General features: G+C 50.5%; 1 protein-coding gene across 1 annotated transcript in view; it reads right to left on the bottom strand.

Annotated features, from left to right (window-relative positions):
- EML1 (EMAP like 1) overlaps positions 1 to 18,108 on the bottom strand; it is a 108,670-nt gene extending 90,562 nt beyond the window's left edge. The window contains exon 1 of the mRNA XM_054715762.1: positions 17,951 to 18,108. Coding sequence (XP_054571737.1) covers positions 17,951 to 18,017 — 67 coding nt within the window. The 5' untranslated portion in view covers positions 18,018 to 18,108. The remainder of the gene's footprint in view (positions 1 to 17,950) is intronic.
- Positions 18,109 to 25,275: the final 7,167 nt, after the last annotated feature.

Genomic DNA, 25,275 nt, shown 5'->3' with positions numbered 1-25,275 from the left:
CCGTCCTAGGTTTAGGTGAAACATTCATTTGCTTGACTTTCTCCGTCCACACCCAGTTGTTGGGGTGTCAGACACGTGTGACTCGGGGGGTTAGGGGGCCATGCCTGCTGAGGCAGTCAGCAAGACCAGGCCACCACTGGCACCCCACCCACATCTCGGGGTGCGACTCCCAGCAGGCTCACTGCTCACTTAGTGCGGAGGCTGCACGGCTGAGTCCTGGAAGGTAGAGACTTGGTCCTAATCACCAAATAACTCGGGGGCCTCGGAGGCAGCAAGGGAGGAAAGCACAGGCCTGGGACCTGCAGACGGAGAGGGGCATCCTGGGGAGCACCGGCCCGCACGCCTCCGCCCAGAGAAAGGCCAGAGCCCAGGGTGAGTGCTTGCAAGCGCGAGTCTGTGAGCGCCCTTTAGGAGGACACCCGGGTCTCCATCATCCTTCCCTCTCATCTCACCTGGACAGACAGAATCCCTGCTGACCTTCACGCCAGATGTTCTGTGGGCTTCTCTTCCCGATGCTGGTGTTCCTGGCTGGGGAGCTCGGTATGGGGCCTGGCCCCCTCGTTTTTCAGGGGGGCCCCTGCAGCTGAGCTGTCCCTCCTGATTCTCAGCCGCCACACGTGGGTGTGGGGCCAGCCCTTTCCACGTCTCTGCCTCTCCTACCATTCCCCACGCGGCTTCGTCTTTACATCCTTAGCGACGGGCTCTGTTCAGCCCGGCTCCAGGGGACTCTCCGGAGTCCCCTGCGGTTTGCTTGTGATTTGAGGTGGTCCTGGGCGTGGCAAGCACAGTGCTCACCCTCTCCACCCTCTTCACTGGAACTCTCAAGAGTAATATTGAGACTCTCTATTTTAACTTCATTTACTTTCTTTTACTTAGTACATAATCCCAGTTAAACCAATCGCCACTGTTGTACTGCTGATATTTATTTGGCTCTGTTGACTAATGAGTTTGCCGACCACTGCACTATGCTATACACCTGAAACTAATGCAAAATAATATTGAATTCATTGTTGTTTTTTAAAAAAACACCTATAATAGCAAAAAAAATAAAATTACCCTTGGACAGCATGTGTGGTCTTGAGTAAGCTGTAGTATCTCTCAGTAAGTCCCTCCAGTGTTGGAGGAGATTACAGAAGTCAGCCTGTGTGTGGAGGCCCCCTCAACCAAAGAAATAGGTAAATAAGCAAAACAAACTGCTATAAAAAATGCATTGCTTTTCACCAGGTACGCATGCAAATATGTACACTCCATTCTACGGTCACGAAGCGCTTTGCCTACGACTGAGTGATTTCACTATGCAAACAAGGAAACGTGTCCTGGGTAGTCCTGAAGGGCTCCCAGCATCCGGAGGGCCTCCCCTGCCTTCCACGAGCATCTGAAGATAGCACGGCCCTTGGTGTGGTTTTCGTGTTTGACTTGTCATTCAACAAGCATTTACCAAGCACAGACTCTATGCAAGGCCCCATGCGGAGCAATGGAGGGGAGCAACACAGAAAGACAACACAGGGTCCCTACCCTCAGGAACTTACCAGCTGGCAGTGGAGGCAAAGGCTGCACAGCTCGCCACAGTGCAGGGGCACGGGTCCCACGGTGGAAATGCAGAGGAAACCCGGAGCCCTGGTAGATGGGGGAGGTTCCTGCAGGCTGTGTCCCAGGGGGAAACAGGAGGGGCGAGGATCCATGAGGCGTGACCGCAGAGCCCTGACATTCCCGGCTTACTGAAGGGACAATGTGCACAGTAGGCAGAGGGATGTGCTGCCACCCCTGATCCAACATTCAGGGGGTACCTACTTGGCCACAGGAACTGGGATAGGTCAATGTGGTTGCAACCATGAAAAGGTGAAGGCAACATGTATTACTCAGTAGGAACGTCTGCATTCTAGACTACTTTGCGGACCTCTCGCGTTAGCTCTCCAGACCTCTCCCCCCTCCTCTGCCGCGTCCCCCGTGCTGGGGGGCCACCCAGCACCACCCGCGTGGGGCTGCAACGTGCTCCCTGGCTCTCCGCTTTCCTCTGGGTGTGCCCAACAGGGCACAGAGCTGGAAGAGACTGGGGCCAGGGCATTTGTTTTCCCAGCTTCTCTGTAATTCGCAAAATCAAAATTCAAACCCAGACCTGCTCCAAAGCCCCCGCTTTGAACGTTGGGGGGAAGTGCGTTGGTGAAAGATTCCAGCGGGTCTTGAAAGGCAAGTGTGCGATTTTTTCTGCTGGTTTTCGGGAGCTGGTTCCCTTTGGACACGTGTAGCCTGTGCCTGCTTGTCTTTTTAAACAAAAAGTCCCGCAAAGGAGATGTCCCAGCCAGACATTCCTGTCAGGGGACGGTGCCCATGTGCAAGAGCAAGCTTCAAAAACAAAACCAAAACAGAAAGCCAGAGATATTCCAAGCCTCCGGCCCACATCGCGCCTGCGTCACGGGTCCCACATCTGCTGTTTCCTTTCTTAGTGCGTTAGCTGGCTGCGAGGGAGCATGCGCTACTGGTGATCAGAAGGCACATGCCATGGAATTTCTTCAGCAAACGTACGCACCCCCTCATCGTTTTCCCAGACTGCTCTGCATGGTTCCCACCTCCCCCGTTCCTCAGAGAGCCCAGACACTGGTCCCCATTCTCCGCGCGTCAGAGGAGCCCTTTGTGGCTGCTCGCTGGGCGTAAAGGGCATCGCGGGGCCTGAGCCCCGCTCCAGGACTCCGGCCGGCCTTGTGCTGACGCCAGCTTGGGGGTGGGGTGGGGAGGAGAACATGCTTTGTATTACAAGGATTCCAGAGATAAGATGCTTAGACTTCACAGGGGCGGAGCAGGGCGCCGGTAGGACATGTGGGTGTGACCTGGGGATGCCTCGGCAGAGCCCTGATGGCCTCGGACATTAAGGTGGTTAGCCCACTCTGCGCCTGGCTTCGAACCCTTACTTCGACACTGTTCACTCTGGATTCTGGAGCGTCACGCAACTATAGCTTCTGCAAGGGACATAAACGAGTCACAGAGGGACAAAAACGCGACGATTCCACTCTCATGAGGGACTGGGAGCAGTCAGAGTGACAGGGACAGACACAGAATGGGGGTTGCCAGGCTGGGAGAGGAGTTAGTGTTTCATGGGAAGAGTTTCAGTTTTGCAAGATGACGTTCTAGAGGTGGGTGGTGGTGGTGGTTGCACAACATGAATGTACATCTCCCACTGAGCTGTAGGCTTAAAAATGGCGAAGATGGACTCTGGCTGGTGATGCTCAGTGGTTAGAGCGTCAACCTGCGCACAGGAGGGTCACCGGTACAATTCCCGGTCAAGGGCATGTATCTGGGTTGCAGGTAAAATCCCTGGCCTGGATCACGCATGTGGGAGGCAAGCAATTGATGTGTCTCTCTCACATTGATGTTTCTCTCTCTCTCTCTCTCCCCGCCCTTCCACTCTCTCTAAAAATCAATGGGAAAAATATCCTCAGGTGAGGATTAAAAAAAACGGTGAAGATGGCAAATTTGATGTTAGGTATGTTTTGTAATAATTAAAAATAAAAATGTTCTGAGAAAGGAGGAGACTAATGACTAGAATAAGGCCGCTGGAGAAAAACCGAGAGAACCAGGACTGCTGACCTGAGAAGGAAGTTTCATTAAAGCTGCCGACAGAGGATGCGAATACCTGCCCCAGAGGCCATTTCCAGACCAAAGTGACCACTCAGCGTTTCCACTCGGAACTGATCCAGCCCTGGTTCAGCACACAGGCACCGAGGCCCACGGCAGGTCCTCTGGGCGCTGCTGGTTCAGAGGGAAACCTAGGTCTGCAGGGAAACCTAGGCCAGGGCACCACGTGCGCCCACTGTGTGCACCCACTGCGTGCGCCCACTGTGTGCACCCACTGCGTGCGCCCACTGTGTGCACCCACTGCGTGCACCCACGGCGCCTAAATGAAATCCTAGCCAGGGAGGCGTGCAGGAGGCAGCCTATCAACGTTTCTCTCATCGATGTCTCTCTCTAACCCTCTCCCTTCCTCGCTCTCTAAAAATCAGTAAAAGCATATTTTTAAAAAAATTATAGCAACTCGATAAAATTTTGAAGGCAGGCAAAGAAATGCCGCACAGGCCAGATGTCAGTCTGCGAGCAGCGGAGGGCGGGCGCTGCAGGTCGCCGCTGTGTAAGGCCCAGGTCGGCGAGGCCCTGCTGACATAGGGCCCACAGGGTACCACGAGCAGCTTCCACGGTTTACCCGGAGGTAGCGTCACAGGCGACTTGGTAACAGAGGAAGGAGCCCACTCGGCCTGTTCCTGTCTGAGGGGCTGTAACGGGGCGACAGGGCTAATGCTGGGGAGCAGGCGAGTCCCAGCCCCCCAAGGGCTCTCCGCTGGAGCACGGTTTCCTAAGAATGGTTACACCTGTCACACACATGACCTCGGGGGCTGATTTCACAGTCAGACCTTTGTTAGTGCTAAACAGGCCGGTTTTGCCAACAACTACTTTATTGTGTCAACTACTTTGCTGCGAATAATTGTTTTGGGCTTAAATCACCCAAGGCTTTCTGCAAATGTTTCCACTTCCCGATTCAAGCGACCCCATGTCCGGCGGGGGGGAGCTCTGTCATGTGTGTGCAGGGGAGTTCTGACTCCATCAGGCCTGGCTCCTCATGGTCCCTCCTCATACGTTTCTGAGTTTCACCCACCGGCTTCCTCGCCTGCAGTGCCTTCCCTTCTCAGTGCCCCCGTCTACTAGTTCTCTGATGAGGGAGCACGTCCCATATAACATGCGTGTATGTGTACATGTGTAGGCGTGCACAGGTGATACGTAGCATGGGAGTATACGCACATTGTTTCCAGCACACAGAAGGGTGGCGGGAGTGTTTTCCCCCTTTAAGCAGGTCAGTGCACACCGGTTCCAGGCGCCTTCTGCCCGCTGTGTGCGTGTGAGGAGCCGCTACAAGGAAAAGACTGTCCCTGCTTCCATTCCTCTGACATTCATGGGAGCCCATCACGGTACCTGACCCCCACACCAAGGCGCTCTGCCGGGAAGGCGGTGAGTCTTACGGGAGATGTGCAAATAAGCCACAGCGACGGCCCCTGGGGCCATCGTGACGACAGAGGTTTACACCAAACACCCCGTGGACACCGAGGAAGCACGCCTCGCTGCCCTGGGAGCGGGCCGGTGGCCGGGCCCGGAGCTGGGACTTGCTGAGACAGGCAGCCGCCCGCGGCAGGGCCCGCGTGCCAACCTGGGAGGAAGGGACGCTGGACTTCCAACAGGAGCTGGCAGGCTCGGGTCTGTCTCCCAGGAGGAGCACGCCAAGTGCCCGGCTCGCCTCCGTGGGCTCATGCGGGCCGGGACCAGTCACCATCTATCTACCGACGGCGCTCACGTTTGTTATCTCCGGTCCAGACGTCGCCCGGGCTCCAGACCCTGCCTCCCACAGCCTGCTGGCCCCCCAGCGTGATGTCCCACAGGCCCCCGATGCCCCCTCCATCCTTCCTGCTCCCTTGTCTGGGCACACAGCACCCACGCAGGAGAATGAGCCAGACGCCTGTCGGGGCAGACCCTCCCTGTCCCAGCTCCTAATGACACAGTCCAGGCGAGGGGAGCCCTACGCATCCCCGGCAGCGGAAACGCTGTGGCCTCTCCCCTGCACTCACGCAACAGACGCCCGCCTCCCCCTCCCCTGACCTCCCAGCCCCGTGGTCGGCAAACTGCGGCTCGCAAGCCACATGTGGCTCTTTGGCCCCTTGAGTGTGGCTCTTCCACAAAATACCACGGCCTGGGCGAGTCTATTTTGAAGAAGTGGCGTTAGAAGAAGTTTAAGTTTAAAAAACTTGACTCTCAAAAGGAATTTCAATCGTTGTTCTGTTGATATTTGGCTCTGCTGACTAATGAGTTTGCCGACGACTGTCCCAGCCCAGCCTCCTTAGAGAATCCCTGGACATCTGACCACGCCACTCCCTTGCCTCAAAATTCTCCCCACATTCCCTCTGCTCCTCGGAATAAGACCAACCTCCTTAACATGGCCGAGGAGCCCTGGGACCCACCCCCCCCCCCATGCCCCTCCCCAGCCTCATTTCAGGCCACTCGCTCCTTTTTCTTTTACCGTAGGAGACGGCTCAGTTTCCAAAAGGTCCTTTCTCCTTCGGGGCTTCCTACACACGCCCCTGGGGGACTGGAATGGCCTCCCGCCCCCTCCCAGCCCCTTTCTGCTCATCCCAGAGGGAGGCGCTCCCACGGGTCTTCCTTCGGCAGCACCAGCACCAGCCCAGCCCACGGCGGGCAGCACCACCCCCACTGGGGTCTTTAATACCCAACCGCGGGCAAAGGGGGAAGGTCTAGGTCCCAACGGCAACGCAGGCCGCCCGTGCGCTGCTGGAACCCAGGTCACTGTCTGTGGGCACAGCGGGCTCTCACGGCTGGGTTCAAAAAAGGGCGTGGCCTGAAGGGGCCGAGGCTGGAGGCAGAAAGTCTAGTTCGGGGCTGCTGTTTTTATTTTTATTTATTTATTTAGTTAGTTAGTTAGTTAGTTAATCCTCACTCGAGGATATTTCTCCATTGATTTTTAGGGAGAGTGAAAGAGAGGGAGAGACAGAGAGAAACATCAATGTGAGAGAAACACATCGATTGGTTGCCTCCTGCACAACCTGGACCAGGGCCACGGCCGGGGAAGAGCCTGCAACCGAGATGCGTGCCCCTGACTGGAATTGAACCCGGGACCCTTTGATCTGGAGGCTGACGCTCTATGTACTCAGCCAAATCAGCTAGGGCAGGGGCTGCTGTTTTTGTTTTGTTTTCTAAAACAAAATCCCAGATGAGAGCTGACGAGGGTCTGAGCTAAAGCAGGAGCAATGGCGAGAGCCCAGACATAAGCCCACGCCTAGATGGTCAATTAATATTTGACAAAGGAGGCAAGAACCTACAGTGGGGTAATGACAGTATAGTCAGTGAAGGGTGTTGGGAAAATTGCGCAGATACATGCAAAAGAATGACACTAAACCACCTTTCTACACCACATATAAGAAAGGACTCTTTTCATTAAAGACTTGAAACCATAAAACTCTTAGAAGAAAACATAGGCAGTCAAGTCTCTGATATTTCTGTTAGAAATATTTTTTCTGACGTACCCCCTCGGGCAAAGGAAACAAAAGAAAAAATAAACAAATGGGACTACATCAAACTAAAACGTGTTTGCACAGCAAAGGAAACCATCAACAAAACTAAAGACAACCTATTAAATGGAAGAAGATATTTGCCAGTGACACAAAATTAATATCCAAAATTTATAAAGAACTCAGACAATTCAATACCAAAAGATAAATAAATTACAAAATGGAGAGAGGATCTGATAGAGGACACACAGATGGCCAGTATTCACATGAAAAGATGCTCAACATCACTAGTCATCAGAGAGATGCAAATTAAAACCACAATGAGATGCCACCTCACACCTGCCAGAATGGCTATCATCAACAAATCAACAAACAACAAGTGTTGGCGAGGATGCGGAGAAAAGGGAGCCCTCGTGCACTGTTGGTGGGAATGCAGACGGGTGCAGCCACTGTGCAAAATGATATGGAGGTTCTTCAAAAAAGTTAAAATGGTCCTGGCCAGTGGTTCAGTTGGTTGGAGTGTCGTCCTGTGCACCAAAAGGTTTCAGGTTTGATTCCTGATCAGGGTACATACCTAGGTTATGGTTCAATCCCTGTCCGGAGGTAACCGATCTCTCTCTCTATATATATACCCCCCCCCCCCCTCTCTCTCCCTTCCTCTATTTAAACATATCCTTGGGTGAGGATCACAACAACAACAACAACAGAAAATAATTATCAATGGAACTGCGTTATGGCGCAGAGATTACACTTCTGGGTATATAACTGAAGAAAGCCAAAACCCTAATTCAAAACAATATATGCCACCCCATGTTCATTATACGAGTAGTGTTATTTACCATAGCCAAGATATGGAAGCAACCCAAGTTGCTGGTCTGGTAACAACAGACGAGTGGATACAGACGATGTGGTACATACACACAATGAAATACTACTCAGCCATAAGAAAAGAATGGAATCTTACCATTTGTGTCAGACCTAGAGGGTATTGTGCTAAGTGAACTAAGTCAGTGGGAGAAAGACAAATACCATATGACTTCACTTATATGTGGGATCTAAAGAACAAAATAAGTGAACAAGCAAAACTGAAAATACTCCTAGATGCAGACAACAGACTGAGGGCTGCCAGAGGGGAGGGGTGTTGGGGGGCTGGGTGAGAGAGGTGAAGGGATTATAAAGTACAAATTGGCAGTTACAGAACAGTCGCGGGGATGTAAAGTACAGCATGGGGAGTAGTCAATGGTGTTGTAATACCTATGAATGGTGCCAGGTGGGTGCTGGAAAAATCAGAGGAAACACTGGTAAAGTATACACTGTCTAACCACTGTGCTGTATACCTGAAACTAATGCAAACTAATATTGAAGGTAAATATATATATATACTAGAGGCCTGTTGCACGAATATTCGTGCAAGAATAGGCCTTCCTTCCCCTGGCTTAGCTCCTGGCTGCCCGGGAGCCTGCAAGTCCTCGCTCCTGGCAGAGCACCACTCCTGTAGCTCCCTCCACCCCCCTCCCTCCCTCTCATAGCAGGCATCCCGCCCCACCCGCCTGCTCCAGGCCTGTGTATGCAAATTAACCCAAAATCTTTGTTGGGTTGATTTGCATACTTACGCCTGATTGGCTCATGGGCACGGAGGTACGGACAATTTGCATATTTCTCTTTATTAGTGTAGATATATTTATAATAAATGTATAAATCAGCAAAGAAAACATTAAGCCTCTCTTCTAGAATGGTCAAAGGACATGAATGAATAATTCAGGAAAGAGGGAGTAGAGATGGCTGAGAAACATAAAATGTTCAAATTCTCAAATAATGAAGAAATACACATTAAAACAACAATAATGTACATGTAAGACACCTCAAGCCTACCTATTTGATTGTAAATATTTAAAATAGACATAACATTCAACGTGTGCGGAGGGAGAGTACTAGGTGTACTGGTTAATAATGGCGGATTTTGTAATCAAAGAAAACACGATCATTTCAAGAGAAACATCAAAAGTGCTCTATTCAAAGTGATGTCCATCACTAGCTACACATTTCCCCAACTTTCAGGTAATTTGTGGAGACCGTCCCAATAGAACTTTTCTTGTTTTGAGGCAAACAAGAGACCCAATTTTCCACTTCTTCGTACGTTTTGAAGTGCTGCTCAGAAAGTGCGTGTGCCATCGATCAGAACAAGTGGTGATCTGAAGGAGCAGGGTCTGGTGAATATGGTGGGTGGGTTAATACTTCCCAGGCAAGATCTGTTAACGTGTCTTTAACTGGTTTTGAAGTGTGTGATGGTGCGTCATCATGATGCAAAATTACTTTGCCGTGTCTTCTGGCACATTCTGGTGGTTTTACAATCAAAGCGTGGTTCAAATTGATTATATGTTGTCGGTAGCAATCAGTATTAATGGTGTCACCTGGTTTTAGAAGCTCATAATACACCACACCTTCCCGATCCCACCAAACGCAGAGCATTGTCTTCTTCCTGAAGCGATTTGGCCTTGTAGTCGATGTTGATGGTTGACCTGGATCAACCCATGATTTTGTGCATTTGGGATTCTCAATATAAATCCACTTTTCATTGCCAGCCACAATTGGATGCAAAAAAGACTTTCTTTCATGCAGTTGAAGCAACATTTTACTGATGACTTTTCAGTTTTCCACTTGTCTTTCATTCAGTTGACGTGGCACCCATTTTCCTTCCTTTAAAATCTTTCCCATTGCTTGAAAACGATCGGAAATTGTTTGCTGAGCAACGTTTAATCTTCCTCCAAGTTGTTTTTGAGTTTGACACGCATATTCATCCAATAATGCTTGTAATTGTTGGTCTTCAAACTTTTTCGATTGACCTGGATGTTCTTTGTCTTTCACATCGAAATCATCACTTTTAAAGCATTTAAACCAGCGTTCACACATATCCTGAGATGGAGCATGTTCACCATAAGCTTCCTGAAGTATATGATAACTTTTTCTTCGATATTAAGTAATGAATTAAAACTTCCCGCAAATGCTCTTTTTTTGGCATGAAATTCGACATTTTTAAGTGTAAAAATATCTATGATGTTAACACCTTCAGAAAATATGACATATGAAGTTTTGAAGCTTGCTGTCAATACAACAAAATAGCATACATATCAAATTGCATATGTATCAACATATGTGTAACTCCATCTATTGAAAAAAATCCGCATTATTAACTGGTATACCTAGTATAGTGGTCGGCAAACTCATTAGTCAACAGAGCCAAATATCAACAGTACAACGATTGAAATTTCTTTTGAGAGTCAAATTTTTTAAACTTAAACTTCTTCTAACGCCACTTCTTCAAAATAGACTCGCCCAGGCCATGGTATTTTGTGGAAGAGCTACACTCAAGGGGCCAAAGAGGCGCATGTGGCTCGCGAGCCGCAGTTTGCCGACCACGGACCTAGTATGACAGGCAGCTGGAACGCAGTGTAGCGATGTACCTGTGACCTTTGACTCAATGATCCCACTGCTAGGAGTCTAAGCTAATGAAATTACCAGAAATATAGCAAAATGCAGATGTACAAATAAGTGACTCAGGAAATGTTTTACATTAAAATTAAGTAAATAAATAAAACAGGGGCGATGGATGTCAGAGATTTTCGAGTAGAAGCTACCCAGCCGACTGAGATGGGCCGTGTGTGAGGAAGTAGAGTCTGGGATGATTCCTGGGAAGCCCATGTTTTGAACAATTTTTAAAAAATTCTCACCAAAGGTTATGTTTTTATTGATTTTTTATAGAGAGAAGAAGGGAGAGCGAGAGAAACATTGATGTGAAAGAGAAACATCAATCAGTTGCCCTCCCCATTACACACCCCGACCAGGGATTGAACCCATAACCTGGGTATGTGCCCTGACTGGGAATCAAACCCTTGACCATTCGGTGCACGGGACGACGCTCCCACCAGCTGAGCCACACAGGCCAGGGCTGAACATTCTTAACTGCCCCACACTGCAGGGATTCATTGGAAACAGGTTCCATCCGCCAACTGGACTTACAGGCCTTAAAACCGACCCGACCGTTCCTATCCCCAGTCCCTTTCACTGTGAGCGGGCCCCTGTCCTTGCAGGTGATGTGTGGGGACCGTTTGCAGCCCAGGACGGTGATGCACAGGACGACGGTGCCCAGGATGAAGGACACACCCGGTCCTGGCCCACGTCGCAGTAAGCGCACCATCTGGCCGCCGCCCTCAGAGGCCAGCATGGCCGGTTCTTCCTCCTTCTGCAGGTGCCCAGCGCCTCCTGGCAGACTCCCCCGGGCCAGGCTCTGGGCTCAGAGCGCTTGCCCTCGGCAGCATCCAAGCCTGTGAGTCAAATCCGTGCCTACACAGAACGGGTAGTTTATAAAAGACAGAGCGTTTACATCTTTTCCAGAAAGCTGGCCGAATAGCCATGCTACTGCATTTTTATTTTTTATTTTTTTAGGACACAAGTAAGTACTCTGCAGAAATGTGGTTTTCCAAACCCACAGTATTTTCCAGTAAAGATACAGCTTACGAGGAAACAAAGTTAGAAGGATGTCCATCTAACTCTTGTTACAAAGTAAGTACTTGGAAGAAAGAGAAACTCTTCTAAAGAACTCTTCCTTTAAGACCAACCACCAAGCGGGTGTGCCCGGCCCTCCCGGCACCTCGGACGCCCAGCGCTGCCCGCCCGGCCTCGCAGCAAAGGCGCTGTGTCAGCATGCTACCGAATTCACGTCAGCATCCAGTGAGAAAGACATGAAGCTCTGGGAGGGTTTTATTGATAATAAAATTACAGCATTTAGAATTTACAGCATACTTCTTTTTATTACCGATGTTTCTGACGTCATTTAAAACATCTTGCTAATCCTAGACAGCCTCTATCAATGAGCTAGGATTTTAAAAGGGGAATAATAACATTTCTCCTGAAAAAGATTTTTTGCATGTAGTACAAAATACCCTTGATTTTAAGTGCTGGGAGAAAGCAACTCCTTACTGGTAAAGCAATACTTCTCCACGCTTTCCGTGGTTCAGGCTTTCACGCTACCAGGTTTATAGCGCCAACGGACTGTAACAGTAGAAACGAGAGGTTATTTCTCTTTTCTGACCCGCCCTCCACTCCACTAAAATGTGTATTTTGTTAAGAGACTAGAGGGAAAGGCTTACACTATCTCAGAAATTAACAATAACCAACCAATGGTTACTTTTTAAACACAGTTTCTTCAATTTTCCACCAAAATGCCCGGGTTTGTTTACAATGTCATAAATGCTTGTGGTTTGGCTATAAAATAAATTCCTTGCGGGCGGAGCACCAGGTGCACCAGTGAGAAGCTGCCGCCCGGCACGGCGCTGGCCCTGCCCGAGTCTGCCCTCTCGCAAAGCCCGGGGGCCTCGTCACCACGGCGGGGGCAGAGGGGGGTGAAGACACTCCCTGCTGCTGAGTTCAGAGGACCGCCTTCCCCGAGCTCCTGGACCCTGCTTTCCATCCAGCTCGCTGCCAACTTGAAAAGTCTGTCCCCGCGTTAAGAGGAAGTCATCTGTATTACAGATGCCAAACGCTGTGTAAGATTTTAAATACATCACTCCCAATTCCCCACACAGGAGTGCTTGGAAACGAACACTATTTTCCATTTCAAAACTAGGGAATAAGTCAATGGCCAACAGCGCAAAAGATGATGGAAGTGATTTCAACGTGCGTCTGAGAGCAGCAGGAAGCGGGACTTGACCTGCCGTGGCGATTCGAGGAGCACCTGCAGGAGAAGGCGGGTATCAGGGAACGTCTATCAGTGATGGCGAACCTCTGACACGCGTGTCAGTGCCATTTCTGATGACACGCGGCCGCTGAGGCGGCCGCATGCAGAGGATGAAACATTTATGTTATTTAAATTATAAATATCGCGAAATAATGTTTTTTTCCTCAAAGTGACACACTACCCGAATTATGCTCAGTTTTTTGGCGAAGTTTGACACACCAAGTTCAAAAGGTTGCCCATCACTGATCTAGATACACGATGGACAGGCTTTGGAAGGAACATAATCAAGTCCCTCATGGCGCCTTCCAAGGCAAAAGGAAAAGGAGGTGATTAGTCAGACTCATACCCTTTAAGGCAATGACCAACTTCCAAGTTACTGCAATGCTGAAATGTGTTACAGGAGGGCTGGGGTGATTTACAGCATGACAATACAGATTACCATTGTGTTATTTATAATCTGACAGGGTTCTGCTCAAAAGGAAAAGTAAGAAAAGAAAGGGTTTAGCCATGGTACATGTAAACAAACAAGAATTTTAGATGAAAATCAGGAGAAGGTTAACAATGTGAGGTGACCGACAAAAGAGCAAATGTGATCTTGGGCTGCATTAGTAGAAATATAAACTATAGAATAAGGGAGGTGAAGAATCCTGTTCTCCTCTGCTCTGTTTCAAAATCCTACCTGGGATACCACAGTCGGTTGTGTCAAGTTTTGAAAGGCATACAGTCAGAAGAAATGTATAGCTATGGCAAACGAGGGTGATTAAGGGTCTAAAACTGTGTCTTGTGGGGAATTTTTTAAAAATATAATTTTATTGATTTCAGAGAGGAAGGGAAAGAGAGATAGAAACATCAATGATGAGAGAGAATCATTGATTGGCTGCCTCCTGCACGTTCCCCACTGGGGATCAAGTCCGAAACAAGGGCATGAGCCCTGACCAGGAATTGAACCGTGACCTCCTGGTCCATCGGTCGACACTCAACCACTGAGCCATGCTGGCCAGGCAGTGTTTGGTTTTATTAAGCATCCCAGAGGTGCAGGGCACGTGCAGGAGGCAACCTATCGATGTGTTTCTCTCACATCGATGTTTCTCTCTGTCTTTCCCTCTCTCTTCCACTCTCTCTAAAATCAATGGGAAAATATCCTTGGGTGAGGATTAAAAAAGGAAAATGAAAGTAAATGAGGAGATGAGATGATCTGTTAGGTCCCTTCAAATGCTGAGAGTCTTATAACCTATGGCAACGAAGCAAGGGTGTGCTTTGACACTTTGGTGAGCTGTGACAGGGGCACGTGAGTGTTGAAAGTGAAACGGAATGGCAACATTTTGTTCTTCCCACCTGCTCCTCTTTCATCCAGGTCCTTAATTCCCTATTCTTTTTACTAGCAAGGTGTAATACAAAGAGCGGGTATTTAGATTTCACCAACTCCAGAATGATTTCTCAAAAGTGTTAAACCCTGAGTTACAATATAACCCAGCAATTCCACTCCTAGGTATCAAGCCAAAAGAAGTGAAAATATCCGTCCACACAAAAACTTGTCCACGAACGTTCCTAGCAGAATTACTCATGATAGCCAGAAGGTGGAAACACCCCACATGTCCATCGACTGGCGAAGGATGAACAAAATGTGGCTGACCCGTCCAATGGGATGTTATTTGGCCAGAAGAAGGAATGAAGTACTCACGTCAAGAGGCTACGGCTTGGATGAACCTGAAAACAAGATGCTCTGTCAAAGAAGCCAGACACAAAAGGCCAATGATTGCAAGGTTCCATTTACAGTAAAGACCCAGGATCTAACTTAGAGACAGAAAGTAGATTGGTGGTCACCAGAGTCTAAGGTGATGGGGGTAATGGGAGTAACTGCTTCTAGGTACTGGGGTCTCTATCCAGAGTGATAAAAAAATGTCCTAGAATTAGAAATGTGGATGCTTGCACGATGCTGTGAATATACTGGAAGCCACTTCACTGTATACTTTAAAGGGGTGAAATTTTATGGTATGTGACTATCTCAACAACTAGAGGCCCGGTGCATGAAATTCGTGCATGGGTAGGGTCCTGAGGCCTGGCCGGCCATCAGGGCCGATTGGGGCCTGCCAGCTGCCGGCCGGGGCCTTCCTTCGTTCCGCGCCGCCCCCTGGTGGTCAGCACATGTCACATCAAGCAATCGAGCTCCCGGTCTCCCCGTCAAACTCCTGAGGGGACACCTGGCATATTAGCCTTTTATATATATAGATGCTGTTATTAAAACAAAGTCACACTGGTATCCAAGCCTTAGCAGTTGTGTGGCCTTATAAATTTACACACTTCCCTGAGCCTCCTATATAAAAAACGATGGTGAGACTGCCTCCCTCAAAGGGAGGCCTTGAAGAAAGTGTGGAGGAAAGGATGGTATTTTCCAAGGCGTAAATTGGCTGACAAATGATAGCTTTTCCCACTTTTCAACTGCTGTCGGTTTTCTTAGAGCAATAAAGGAAGTTTGTGATTTCTAGCTCACTTGACAAAGTTCTAAACACGGAAGAAAAACACCGCACAGATTCTCTGCTTCTGTGAGAAATCTAGTACCTACACGCTGAGAATGGCTAGTCTTTCGGGAGACGAGAAGCTGCCAGACTTTACGTGGAGCATCAATGACAAAGGAAGTAGGAGAAATAGCAAGAAAAAGAGCACAAGGCGAAGACAGAAATGTCATTCATGAGGACAAAATTCCCTCCTGCTCCCGTCTCATTTAGATACGATCTTCTATCTTGAGCATGCTCAGTGTGCCCGTCGTCCAAAGGGTAAGTATGGGTTGTATTGTCTGAAGCTAATAAGTAACTATGACTTTTTAGTTCCTGTCACTACCAAAAGCATGGAGCTGTACTCAACATATGAAAATTCATGAGTTCATACAGTATGCTGTGTAGTCTTGCCATTGTAATGTAAATCTATTTAAAAAAGTGTTTCAATGCAGCTGATAAAAAAAATCCAAATGTTCTGTTTAGCTCTTGGTGGGATGGTGTTTCTTCGATCCAATGTTTTAACTGAATCACCATAGTAATTAACTGAATTGTATTTATTTACATTTTCACTTAATGGGAGCCTCTTAAAATGAATAATCTCACATCAAAACATCTGTTGCTTAAGACATCCCCCGTGAGCATTCATTTCTGCACCACAGACAACTCTTGCTTTAAGCTGTCTTCAGAAGGTAACCCAAAAATAATAACAAGAGCTATGAACTTTTTGAGAAAAGTAATTCAACAGTCACGATTCACTCCTTGTGTTTTGAAGTGATCTGATTGTTTGCCTCTGGTTGAGGTGATTTTGCTTTAAACGGATACATACAATAGGTAAGAGTTGGTCTTTACTTGATCTTAGACAGCATGACCAGTAAAATATCTTACCAATATCTCTAAACTAGCAAATAACATGAGAGGGCAGAAAATAAAAAAAACTCATGAATATGTATGTTCAGGTCAACCCTATGACCGAACTGCTATTTAGGAACAATATGACCAGGCCTCCCTATCAGCGGCTCCAATAAAAACATCGAGGCTCATTCCATAACCTAAATCAAACTGTCAACATATATGACCACACAGTAATTTTTTAAAAGCCTCCATGCCTGGACTGCCGAATCTCAGAGGGGAGGCGGGGGAGGGTGGGTGGGTGGGAAATGATAAAAAAAAACAAAAAAACACCAACCATACTCCAAAACCTCTATGCCTGGAAATCATTTAACATAATTTTTCAGCCACATGCCTTGCACAACTAACACAGAGGGAATTCTACCATAAACACGTAGGAGGGGGTACTACCGTTCACGTAAAAAACAGTAATTCAAATATGATTGATTATAAGTCAATTAAGAAAAGTATTCAAAACCTATTGGAGAATAACACCGTTCGCATGACTAAACGATGGGGGATTCCAGCGGCCAGCTGAGGACCCAAGACCCTCCATCTGCCTTCCCACCTTCTGAGGATCAAAACACACAGGGCTTCTGCTCGGGGAAACGGGTGTCCAATTGGAAGGGAGTCAACACTTTCATCGCACGGTAGAGGGGAGGGCGTTACTAAGGTAGGGACGGCCCCGTGGGATTCACATGAGAATTATAAGCTGCCAAAACCGCTTCCATGAAAAGGTGATATCCCACCAGAGATGAAAACACCATTATAGAGGATGAATCAGCACACTCACTAACATCTATCGCTACAGCTAATACCCCCTATTGCAAACAGGTGTTAAATGGCTCGAAAAATTCCCCTAAATCACAGTTGCAAAATAAATAGCTTGAGTTGTCAAAGCATCTAGAATTCCAAAAGATTCCAACTGCACTCCAGACAAATCCTTAAAAAAAAAACCACACACACAAAAAACACACACACCACCAACAATACACACTTTTTTTCCTTTACAAACTTTTGGGGCTCTCTGATAAAGCAATCAATCCAAGATGTGTATAAAAAAAAATCATGTCGTTTGTGCATGAACTACCACACATCGTGTTCTGATAAAATAGGTGGTGTGCTGTGGGCATCTTTCTCAACCTTACCAGGGAGAGTAAACATTTTAAAGATGCCATGTTGGTAGCTATTAGTGTTTACTTCCTGTTAAAAAAAAAAGAATTAAAAATTTTTTAAATCTATTACCGTGTGAGCAAAATAAGTGGAAACACTTTTAAGGCAGGTCCGCTTTGCCTGCCCATCTAGATGGCATGGAGCTGGGATGATCTCATCCACGGGGAGCTGAATGGATTCTGAGGGTCCACCCGCAGCGAAGGTGCGTGCATCCCCGCAGCACCGTTGTGTTATTAAGTGGTTTGTTTGCCGAGTTCTCCATCCAGACCTTTCCAACCAGAGGGGAGCGTGGAAGCCGGACGCAACCGTCCCCGGAGCCCCCGGGCGGCCGGGCCTCCCCACGCGCTGCGGCGGGTGCGCTCGTGCGGGAGGCGCCCCGACCCGCCGGTCCCGCGCGCGCTGGCCGGAGCCGGGCGGCGGCGGCGGGCAGGGGCGCGGGGAGCGCGGGGAGCGCGGCCCGGGCCCGCGGCCCAGCACAATGCGTCCCGGCGGCGGGAACCGCGCGCCCCTCCGCCGCAACTTTGCGCGGCCTCCTCCCCGGCCGCCCGGCCTCTCCCCTCGGCCCGGCCCCGCCGCGGGCCCCCGCCCCCGCCGCCGCTCACCGTTGCAGAACTGGAGCAGCGAGGACGTGTCGTACAGGCTGCTGTAGCTCGAGAAGCCGTCCTCCATGCTGAGGCCGCCGGGCAGCGCCCGCTCCCCCGGCCCGGCCGCGCCGCCGCCGCCGCTCACCCCACACGGAGCCGCCCGAGCCGCGGCCAGCGCTGGCGCTGGGGCGGCCCTGCTGTGGCGGCCGCTGCCGGTTACCACGGCAACCCCGGGCCCGCCGCCGCCGCCGCCGCCGCGCACGCCAGCGCGGGTTCTGCCCGCCAGGGGGCGCCCGCGGCGGGGACGTGGCCGGGCGGGGCCGGGCGGGCGGGGCCGGGGGCGGAGTCGGGGTCGGGGTCGAGCCCGTCCAGTGCACAGAGAGGAGGGAGGGCGCGGGGCCGGCGGGCGGGGATGCTGCGGGGGCTCCGCGGCCAGGCCCGCCTCCTCGACCGGGAGGCCGAAGCGTGGGGGACGCGGGGACAAAGGCGAGCGGGGAGGGCGGCGGCGGCGACGCGGGAGGGTCGGGGAACCCTCCCGCGGACCCTACACCCCCTTCGGGCCGGGGCAGCCCCTCCTGCGGACGCCAAAGCCCGCGCTCCCTGGAGGCGCTGTCCTCTGGCGGCTGCAGGACCAAACAAGGACAACTTGCGAGCCCAATTCAGCTGCCTTTCCACCCCGGAGCAGCTCCGCTTTGGGCCGCGTCCTGCGAGGCGGGCCCCGCGGTCCCCACGGTCTTCCTGGCAGCAGGGCCCGCCTCCAGGGAGAGTGAGCGCCCGGTTCCCAACTCCGCTGGAAGCTTCGCTCACCGGTGGCAAAGGATGCGGCTTCCCACTTTAAACAGCACCAAGTCTGGGCCTCCACAGGAGTGAAAACATCTGCTTTGTGCGCTCCCCCTCCATCAGCCCCCGGGTGCAGACTTGCTACATTACACACTAGTTAACTTGTTACGGGACCCAAGGAAATCAGGATTGATTCTATCTCAGAAGGAGAAACACACAGGCGCGCGGGTTTGTAACTTTTCCAGTCCACCCATGCACAGGCGACCCTGTGAGTTTCATTGCCCATGGCCTGGAGTCAAGGCGCTGGCAACAAGGAATGGGACCATCTCCTGGCCGCACAGCCAAATCGGAGTGGCTTCGAACTGTAGGTTGGACACAGGGGAAATGGAGATGGAGTCAACAGTTCCTCTTAGGACAATCTGTGCTCCTCCCCGTGGTTCCGAGATGGAGGGAGGCCTGTGTTGCCAGCAGAAGGCAGGGTGAGGCCCAGGGCTCTGTGGCCCTGTGTGGCGTATTTGGCTCCCGGGTTGGCCACGTCTGCCATTGGATGCCGAAGGCAGAGGGAATGGTGGGAGTCCTTGTCAGAGAGACCAAGCCCAGAAGACAAGAGGGATTGTGAAGGAGAAAGGGACACGTAGGAGGCGGAAGGGCTACAGGTGCCGTTGGCTGGACTGTGGCCTGGTATTTGAAGGACAATGTTAGCGATGGCGAAGGAAGGGAGCGGGGCCTGCTGAGGGCCAAGGGCTGATGGGACATGGCTGGACCGCTTGTCTGGCGGGCAGTGGGAAATCAGAGTGGACAGAGAGACGGGGTCAGGGGGGCGGCCCGGCAGCGGGTGGAGGGAGGCAGGCGGTCTGCACGCAGGTACGTGGCTGAGCAGAGCACTGTTGGGGAGATGAGTGTGAGTGTGAGCTGGACTTGCAGGGGCCAGTGCCCGGAGCCGGAGCAGCCGAGTGTCTGCGTCCTCCAGAAGTGGGGCACGGAGGCACGGACAGCCAGAGGGACTGAGGGCCGAGCCAGAGGACCACACAGCTGGAGAGTCAGAAAGGCAGAGAGGGGACAGCAGCCTCCCATTAGAAATGCCCTGTGGCTACTGGAGGGGCCAGACCAGCTCCCCAGTGAAAGAACGGGGACTTGGGAGCTGTTGGCAAAGAGGTGTGAGTGGGCTGCCTGAGGGGGAGGACGGAGGGAGGTCGGCAGGAGCTGGGCAGAGCCTGGGAAAGGGAAGAGGGCGCAGTCAGAGGGGCACGGGAATAACCCAGTAAGCTAAGAGCACAGAAAGCTGCAAAGAGGGAGGCTTTGCCCTAGCCGGTTTGGCTCAGTGGATAGAGCGTGGTCCTGGGGACCAAAAGGTCCCAGGTTCGATTCCGGTCCAGGGCACATGTCCGGGTTGTGGGCTTGATCCCCGGTGGGGGACTTGATTCTCTCTCATCGTGGATGTTTTTATCTCTCTATCCCTCTTCCTTCCTCTCTGAAATCTATCTATCTATCTATCTATCTATCTATATATATCTATATATATATATCTATATTTATTTATTTAAAAAGAGGTGGGCCTTGTCACGGAACAGTCCAGGAGGGCGAGGCCGGGGAAAGGCCCTTCCGCCTGGTGGCCGAGGGCTTGCCGGTGACCTGGAGCATCTTAGTGGGCCTTGAGCTCAGGAGCAGGGCCACCGGGCAGTGAAGGGGGAGTGCATGCATATGCATATTGGAGAACTTTTGGCAGGAAAGGAAATGGGCCCAGCACAGAGGGCAGGGGTGCCAGAGGGTTACATAGGTGTCCCCCCCAGAGTACTGAAGGACCCCCTGCATCTCGAAGTCAAGAGGCATGTGTGATAGAGAAGGGGCTTTTGAAAGGTGAAACTTAACACAGAGACTCATTTGAACTTGGCCCTTCTCTGTTTTCTCACTCCCCACCCCTCCGCTTCCGGTCCGATCTTTACACTCTCCCTACTCCACTTGATGATTTTATGCGTCAGGAAACATTGGATAATTGATATAAAAAGCTGAACGACATAGCATCTTGACCTTGGAAAGGAAATGAGAACCATGAGTAAATGAGTAGGCGATGGATCTCCTTAAGAATGTTGGTATTGTTGGTTTATAATGTTAAAGGTGGATATTTGGTGACCCCCCAACTAAAGGAGGCGAGGGAATAAAGAAAATTCAGAAATGGGACAGGAGAAAAGTTCAGCTGGGCATTTCTTTAGTGGTTCTCAACCTTCCTAATGCCGCGACCCTTTAATACAGCTCCTCATGTTGTGGTGACCCCCAACCATAAAATTATTTTCGTTGCTACTTCATAACTGTAATTTTGCTACTGTTATGAATCGTAATGTAAATATCTGTGTTTTCTGATGGTCTTAGGCGACCCTGCTAGCGGCTCTCAACCTGTGGGTCGCGATATTTACATTACGATTCATTAACAGTAGCAAAATTACAGTTATGAAGTAGCAACGAAAATAATTTTATGGTTGGGGGTCACCACAACATGAGGAACTGTAGTAAAGGGTCGCGGCATCAGGAAGGTTGAGAACCACTGCGTTAGAAGGTTTTACGTCCACTAGAGCAAGATGACAAATAACAATTAAGAACTCAGTCCACTTGCTTTGAGACGATAAAGATCATTATCACACTCTTAACCTAGAGTATTGGACAACTATGTTTTCCCCACAATAGTAAAAGTGTACTCTAAACACACACACACACACACACACACACAACAGCAAGATTTAGTATAATTATAAGGATATGCATGTTAAATCAATTAGGTATAATCTACACAGCATTTAAAAAAAAAATCTATGGAGAAAGTTCAAGAAAAATCCCTGAAAACTTAGTTAATAATGTGAGATTTTGTGCCCAAACATTTTTTAAAATATATTTTTTTTTATTTCAGAGAGGAAGGGAGAGAGAGAGAGAAGAGAGAGAGAGAGAGAGAGAGAAACATCAATGATTAGAGAGAATCATTGATCAGCTCTGCCTTCTACACGCCCCACACTGGGGACCAAGCCCACAACCCAGGCATATGCCCTGACCGGGAATAGAACCATGACCTCCTAGTTCATAGGTTGATGTTCAACCACTGAGCCACGCCGGCCAGGCTTGTCCAAACCTTTTAACAGATCGTTAGTCTACATCATTTTGAGATAATTTATGGCCTGAGTCCAGAGAATGTTGTCATTGTAACAGGAACGTGAGCTCTCTGGGACGATATGACCACAGTGTTCCATGCACGACACGCACCCTTGTGCAACCTGCGGAAAAGAGAGAGGGAAATGGGGGCCCTGTCGCCTTCATTCACCGAGAAGTAATACAATTGCCCAGAAACATGATCGATCGTCTATTGTTTAACTCAACATTCCTCCAAACACAGTTGCCCAGTGATCGTGGGGCTGGGATACACTCCCGGCAGGTGGCTGTGAAGTCGATTTAAATAGTCCCATCAGCACTTTAAACAATGAAATGGAAAATTCCACTCTGGGTCCCTCCCCAAAGGAAGTGAAAGCAGGGCCTCAAAGATATCCTGTACCCCCATGTTCATAGCAGCACTAGTCACAATAGCCAACTTGTGGGACCACCCCAAGTGCCCACGGAGGGAGAAATGGGTAAGCGAGAGGCGCTCCGGCTGCACGATGGGGTACTGGTCCGTCTCACGAAGGAAGGAAATGGGCACGTCCTACAACGTGGATGGGCCTGGGGACACAGTGCCGAATGGAATAAGCTGTCCCAAAGCGACAGGTCCTGTCCGATTCCACGTCTGTGAGATCCCTAGAGCAGTCAAACCCACAGAGACAGAGAGGAGAGAGGTGGCTGCCAGAGGCTGGGGGAGGGAGGGCTCGTGGGGACAAGTTTCCGTTCCGGAGATGATGATAGTGATGGTGGCACAACAAAGGCAAATGTACTTGGTGCCACTGAACCACACACTTAAAAATGGTGAGAGCCCAGCTGGCGTGGCTCCGTGGTTGAGCGTTGATCTATGAGCCAGGAGGTCACAGTTCGATTCCTGGTCAGGGCACATGCCCGGGTTGCAGGCTCGATCCCCAGTGGGGGACGCGCAGGAGGCAGCCGATCAATGATTCTCTCTCATCATTGATGTTTCTATTGCTCTTTCCCTCTCGCTTCCTCTCTGAAATCAATAAAATGACATTTAAAAAAAAAAAAAGAGTTAAAATAGCAAACGTTATGCTACCTATAGTTTAGGACACACACACACACACACACACACACACACACACACACAAAGAACTGTAACAGGAAACGTCAGAGTGCACGGAGCAGAGTAAGAACAAGAATTTTGCTCAAAGGATCGTCTTCACTTGAAATGTCTGTGCGCTGCGCGGTGATGTCAGGTGCGTTTCTCCCTATGGGTCCCCGAGTCTGGGAAAACATTCAGGCGTAGATAGTCATACAAGTACGGGGATCATTACACATTGTAGTGTAGTGAAACCAAAGAGAGGAGTTCAGGTGAGTGGGGAGCGTCTGGGCTGGGCTGAGCAGGGGCAGGGGGGACGGGTAGCAGGGGACAAAGAGCAGAAGCCACAGGCAGCGCCGGCCTAGCTGAGGACCCAGGAGAAGACAGGCTAAGGAGGAAGTGGCCTCTTCGCGAGGGGGCTCCGAGTTGACTCTAAGAGCAAAGGGAACTTGCCCTTCCGTTAATATTAGGGGTTACATTGTGTCCTCCCCGCCCTGTCCCCCCACCACACACACAAATTCATGCGTGGAAGCACTAGCCTCTCGTCCTTTAAAATGATTTGGAAATGGGGTTTTTACACAGGTGATCTGGTTAAAGTGAGGTCCCTATGGCGGGCACTAATCCAACATGGCTGGTGTAATACGACAGGGACTTAGGACACACACAGGGATGACCTGTGAAGACCCCGGGAGGGGACGGCCATCCAAGGAGCTTGGCCTGGGCTAGATCTTTCCCTCGGAAGGCAGCACCCCACCCTGATGCGGGATGCCCAGCCTCCAGCTCTGTGGGACAAGGCGTTTCTGAGCTGAAGGCTCCCCGTTCTCGGTCCGTGTGACAGCAGCCCTCGCAGACGAATGCAGCTAGTCTGGCTCTGTCACAGCGTCAGGACACCGCTCGTTACCGACGGTAAAAGATAGCGTCTGCTTTCTCGCGATAAGATCGTTACTCTATGGAATGAGAGGTAATCACAGACTCCTAGCATCAGCAGAGAACGTGAAATCCCGTGGCCCCCAGCCCTCCAGCCCGCCCAGCTGTGCGTGGCTGCAGCCTCCCTGGCGCCTGGGCACGCAGGCCGGCGCCGAGTTGGAGAGCCTGCATCGTTAAGAAGGTAGTTGGGTATTTTTATCCCAAACCGTCCTTCCCAAAGCACCCTTCCTGGATCCTCCTTCTGTCGGGTCGATTTCACCTCCCTCGGTCCTGGTGCGGGCTTTGGTCTGCTCTGAAATGTTGCGGTAACAGCCCGTGTCCTGGTTTCCACAGCCCTGGGCGGTTAACTCGCCCGAAGAGGCCTGAATGAGGTCATTTCACCCTCTGTCGCCTACCCCACGAAGCGCAAGCATCTTGGCTCAGACTTCAAGTCTGCGTTCCTGCCACAAATGCTGTCTTTGGCATCTGCCACGCTCCTGCCACGCCGCGCTACCGGCAACGCCTCCTCGCGATGCTCAGACACGCCATGTGCTTGAATGCCTGGGACCCCCGCCCTGAGTGCCCGCCTTCCCGCCCGCCGGCGTAGAAGCTGCCCATCATCTGCATGAACTTGGCGGCCTCTGCGGTCATGAGCGATGCTGCCTGCTGCACCCCCACACCTGCTGGCACTTTACTGTACCCCTAGGTCAGCCTTGTGTCAACCCACCTTGCCTGGAGGAAGTGGTGTGTGTGCGTGTCTTCCAGGAGATTAATGGTCTTAGGCTCTACAGCAGCGGCTCTCAACCTGTGGATCGTGACTCACAGGTTGAGAACCGCTAGCAGGGTTGCCTAAGACCATCGGAAAACACAGATATTTACATTACGATTCATTAACAGTAGCAAAATTACAGTTATGAAGCAGCAACGAAAATAATTTTATGGTTGGGGGTCACCACAACATGAGGAACTGTATTACAGGGTTGCGGCATTAGGAAGGTTGAGAACCACTGCTCTGGACAAAAGCGGTTGCCCATTACACACAACAGGCTGTCCACTGCCTAGAAAGCTCCTATCTTCTCCAGGTAAAGTTCTCCATTTCCTCCCTACCCATCGCGTGACAGTTTCTAGACCTCCTCCCCGCCCCTCTCCCCCCTCCCCGCCCCGCCTTCGTCTGCATAGATGCCCACCCCACTCCATGGACCTCTTTTCTACCGGATCCTGGTACCCAGAACTGAAAACAATAACCTTGGAGGACTGACCCCGGCGTCATTCCCCTTTAATAACTTGGATATTATGTTTCTTTTGATGCAATTGAAGTTTGTATCGATGTCTTTGGAGCCGCCAGGATATATACTGTCGGCTCCTTTGAAACTTCCCATCAATTACAAACTGATCAGTCTTTGCAAATGAACTGCGGTTGGGTCTTCTCCATCCTGTACTGAGCTAATTGATTTTTTTTTTT

This window comes from Eptesicus fuscus, chromosome 5 (assembly GCF_027574615.1).
Source record: "Eptesicus fuscus isolate TK198812 chromosome 5, DD_ASM_mEF_20220401, whole genome shotgun sequence".
NCBI classification, from domain to species: domain Eukaryota; kingdom Metazoa; phylum Chordata; class Mammalia; order Chiroptera; family Vespertilionidae; genus Eptesicus; species Eptesicus fuscus.
Note: the sequence above shows the minus strand (reverse complement) of the source record. Positions and strands in the feature narration are given on the sequence as shown.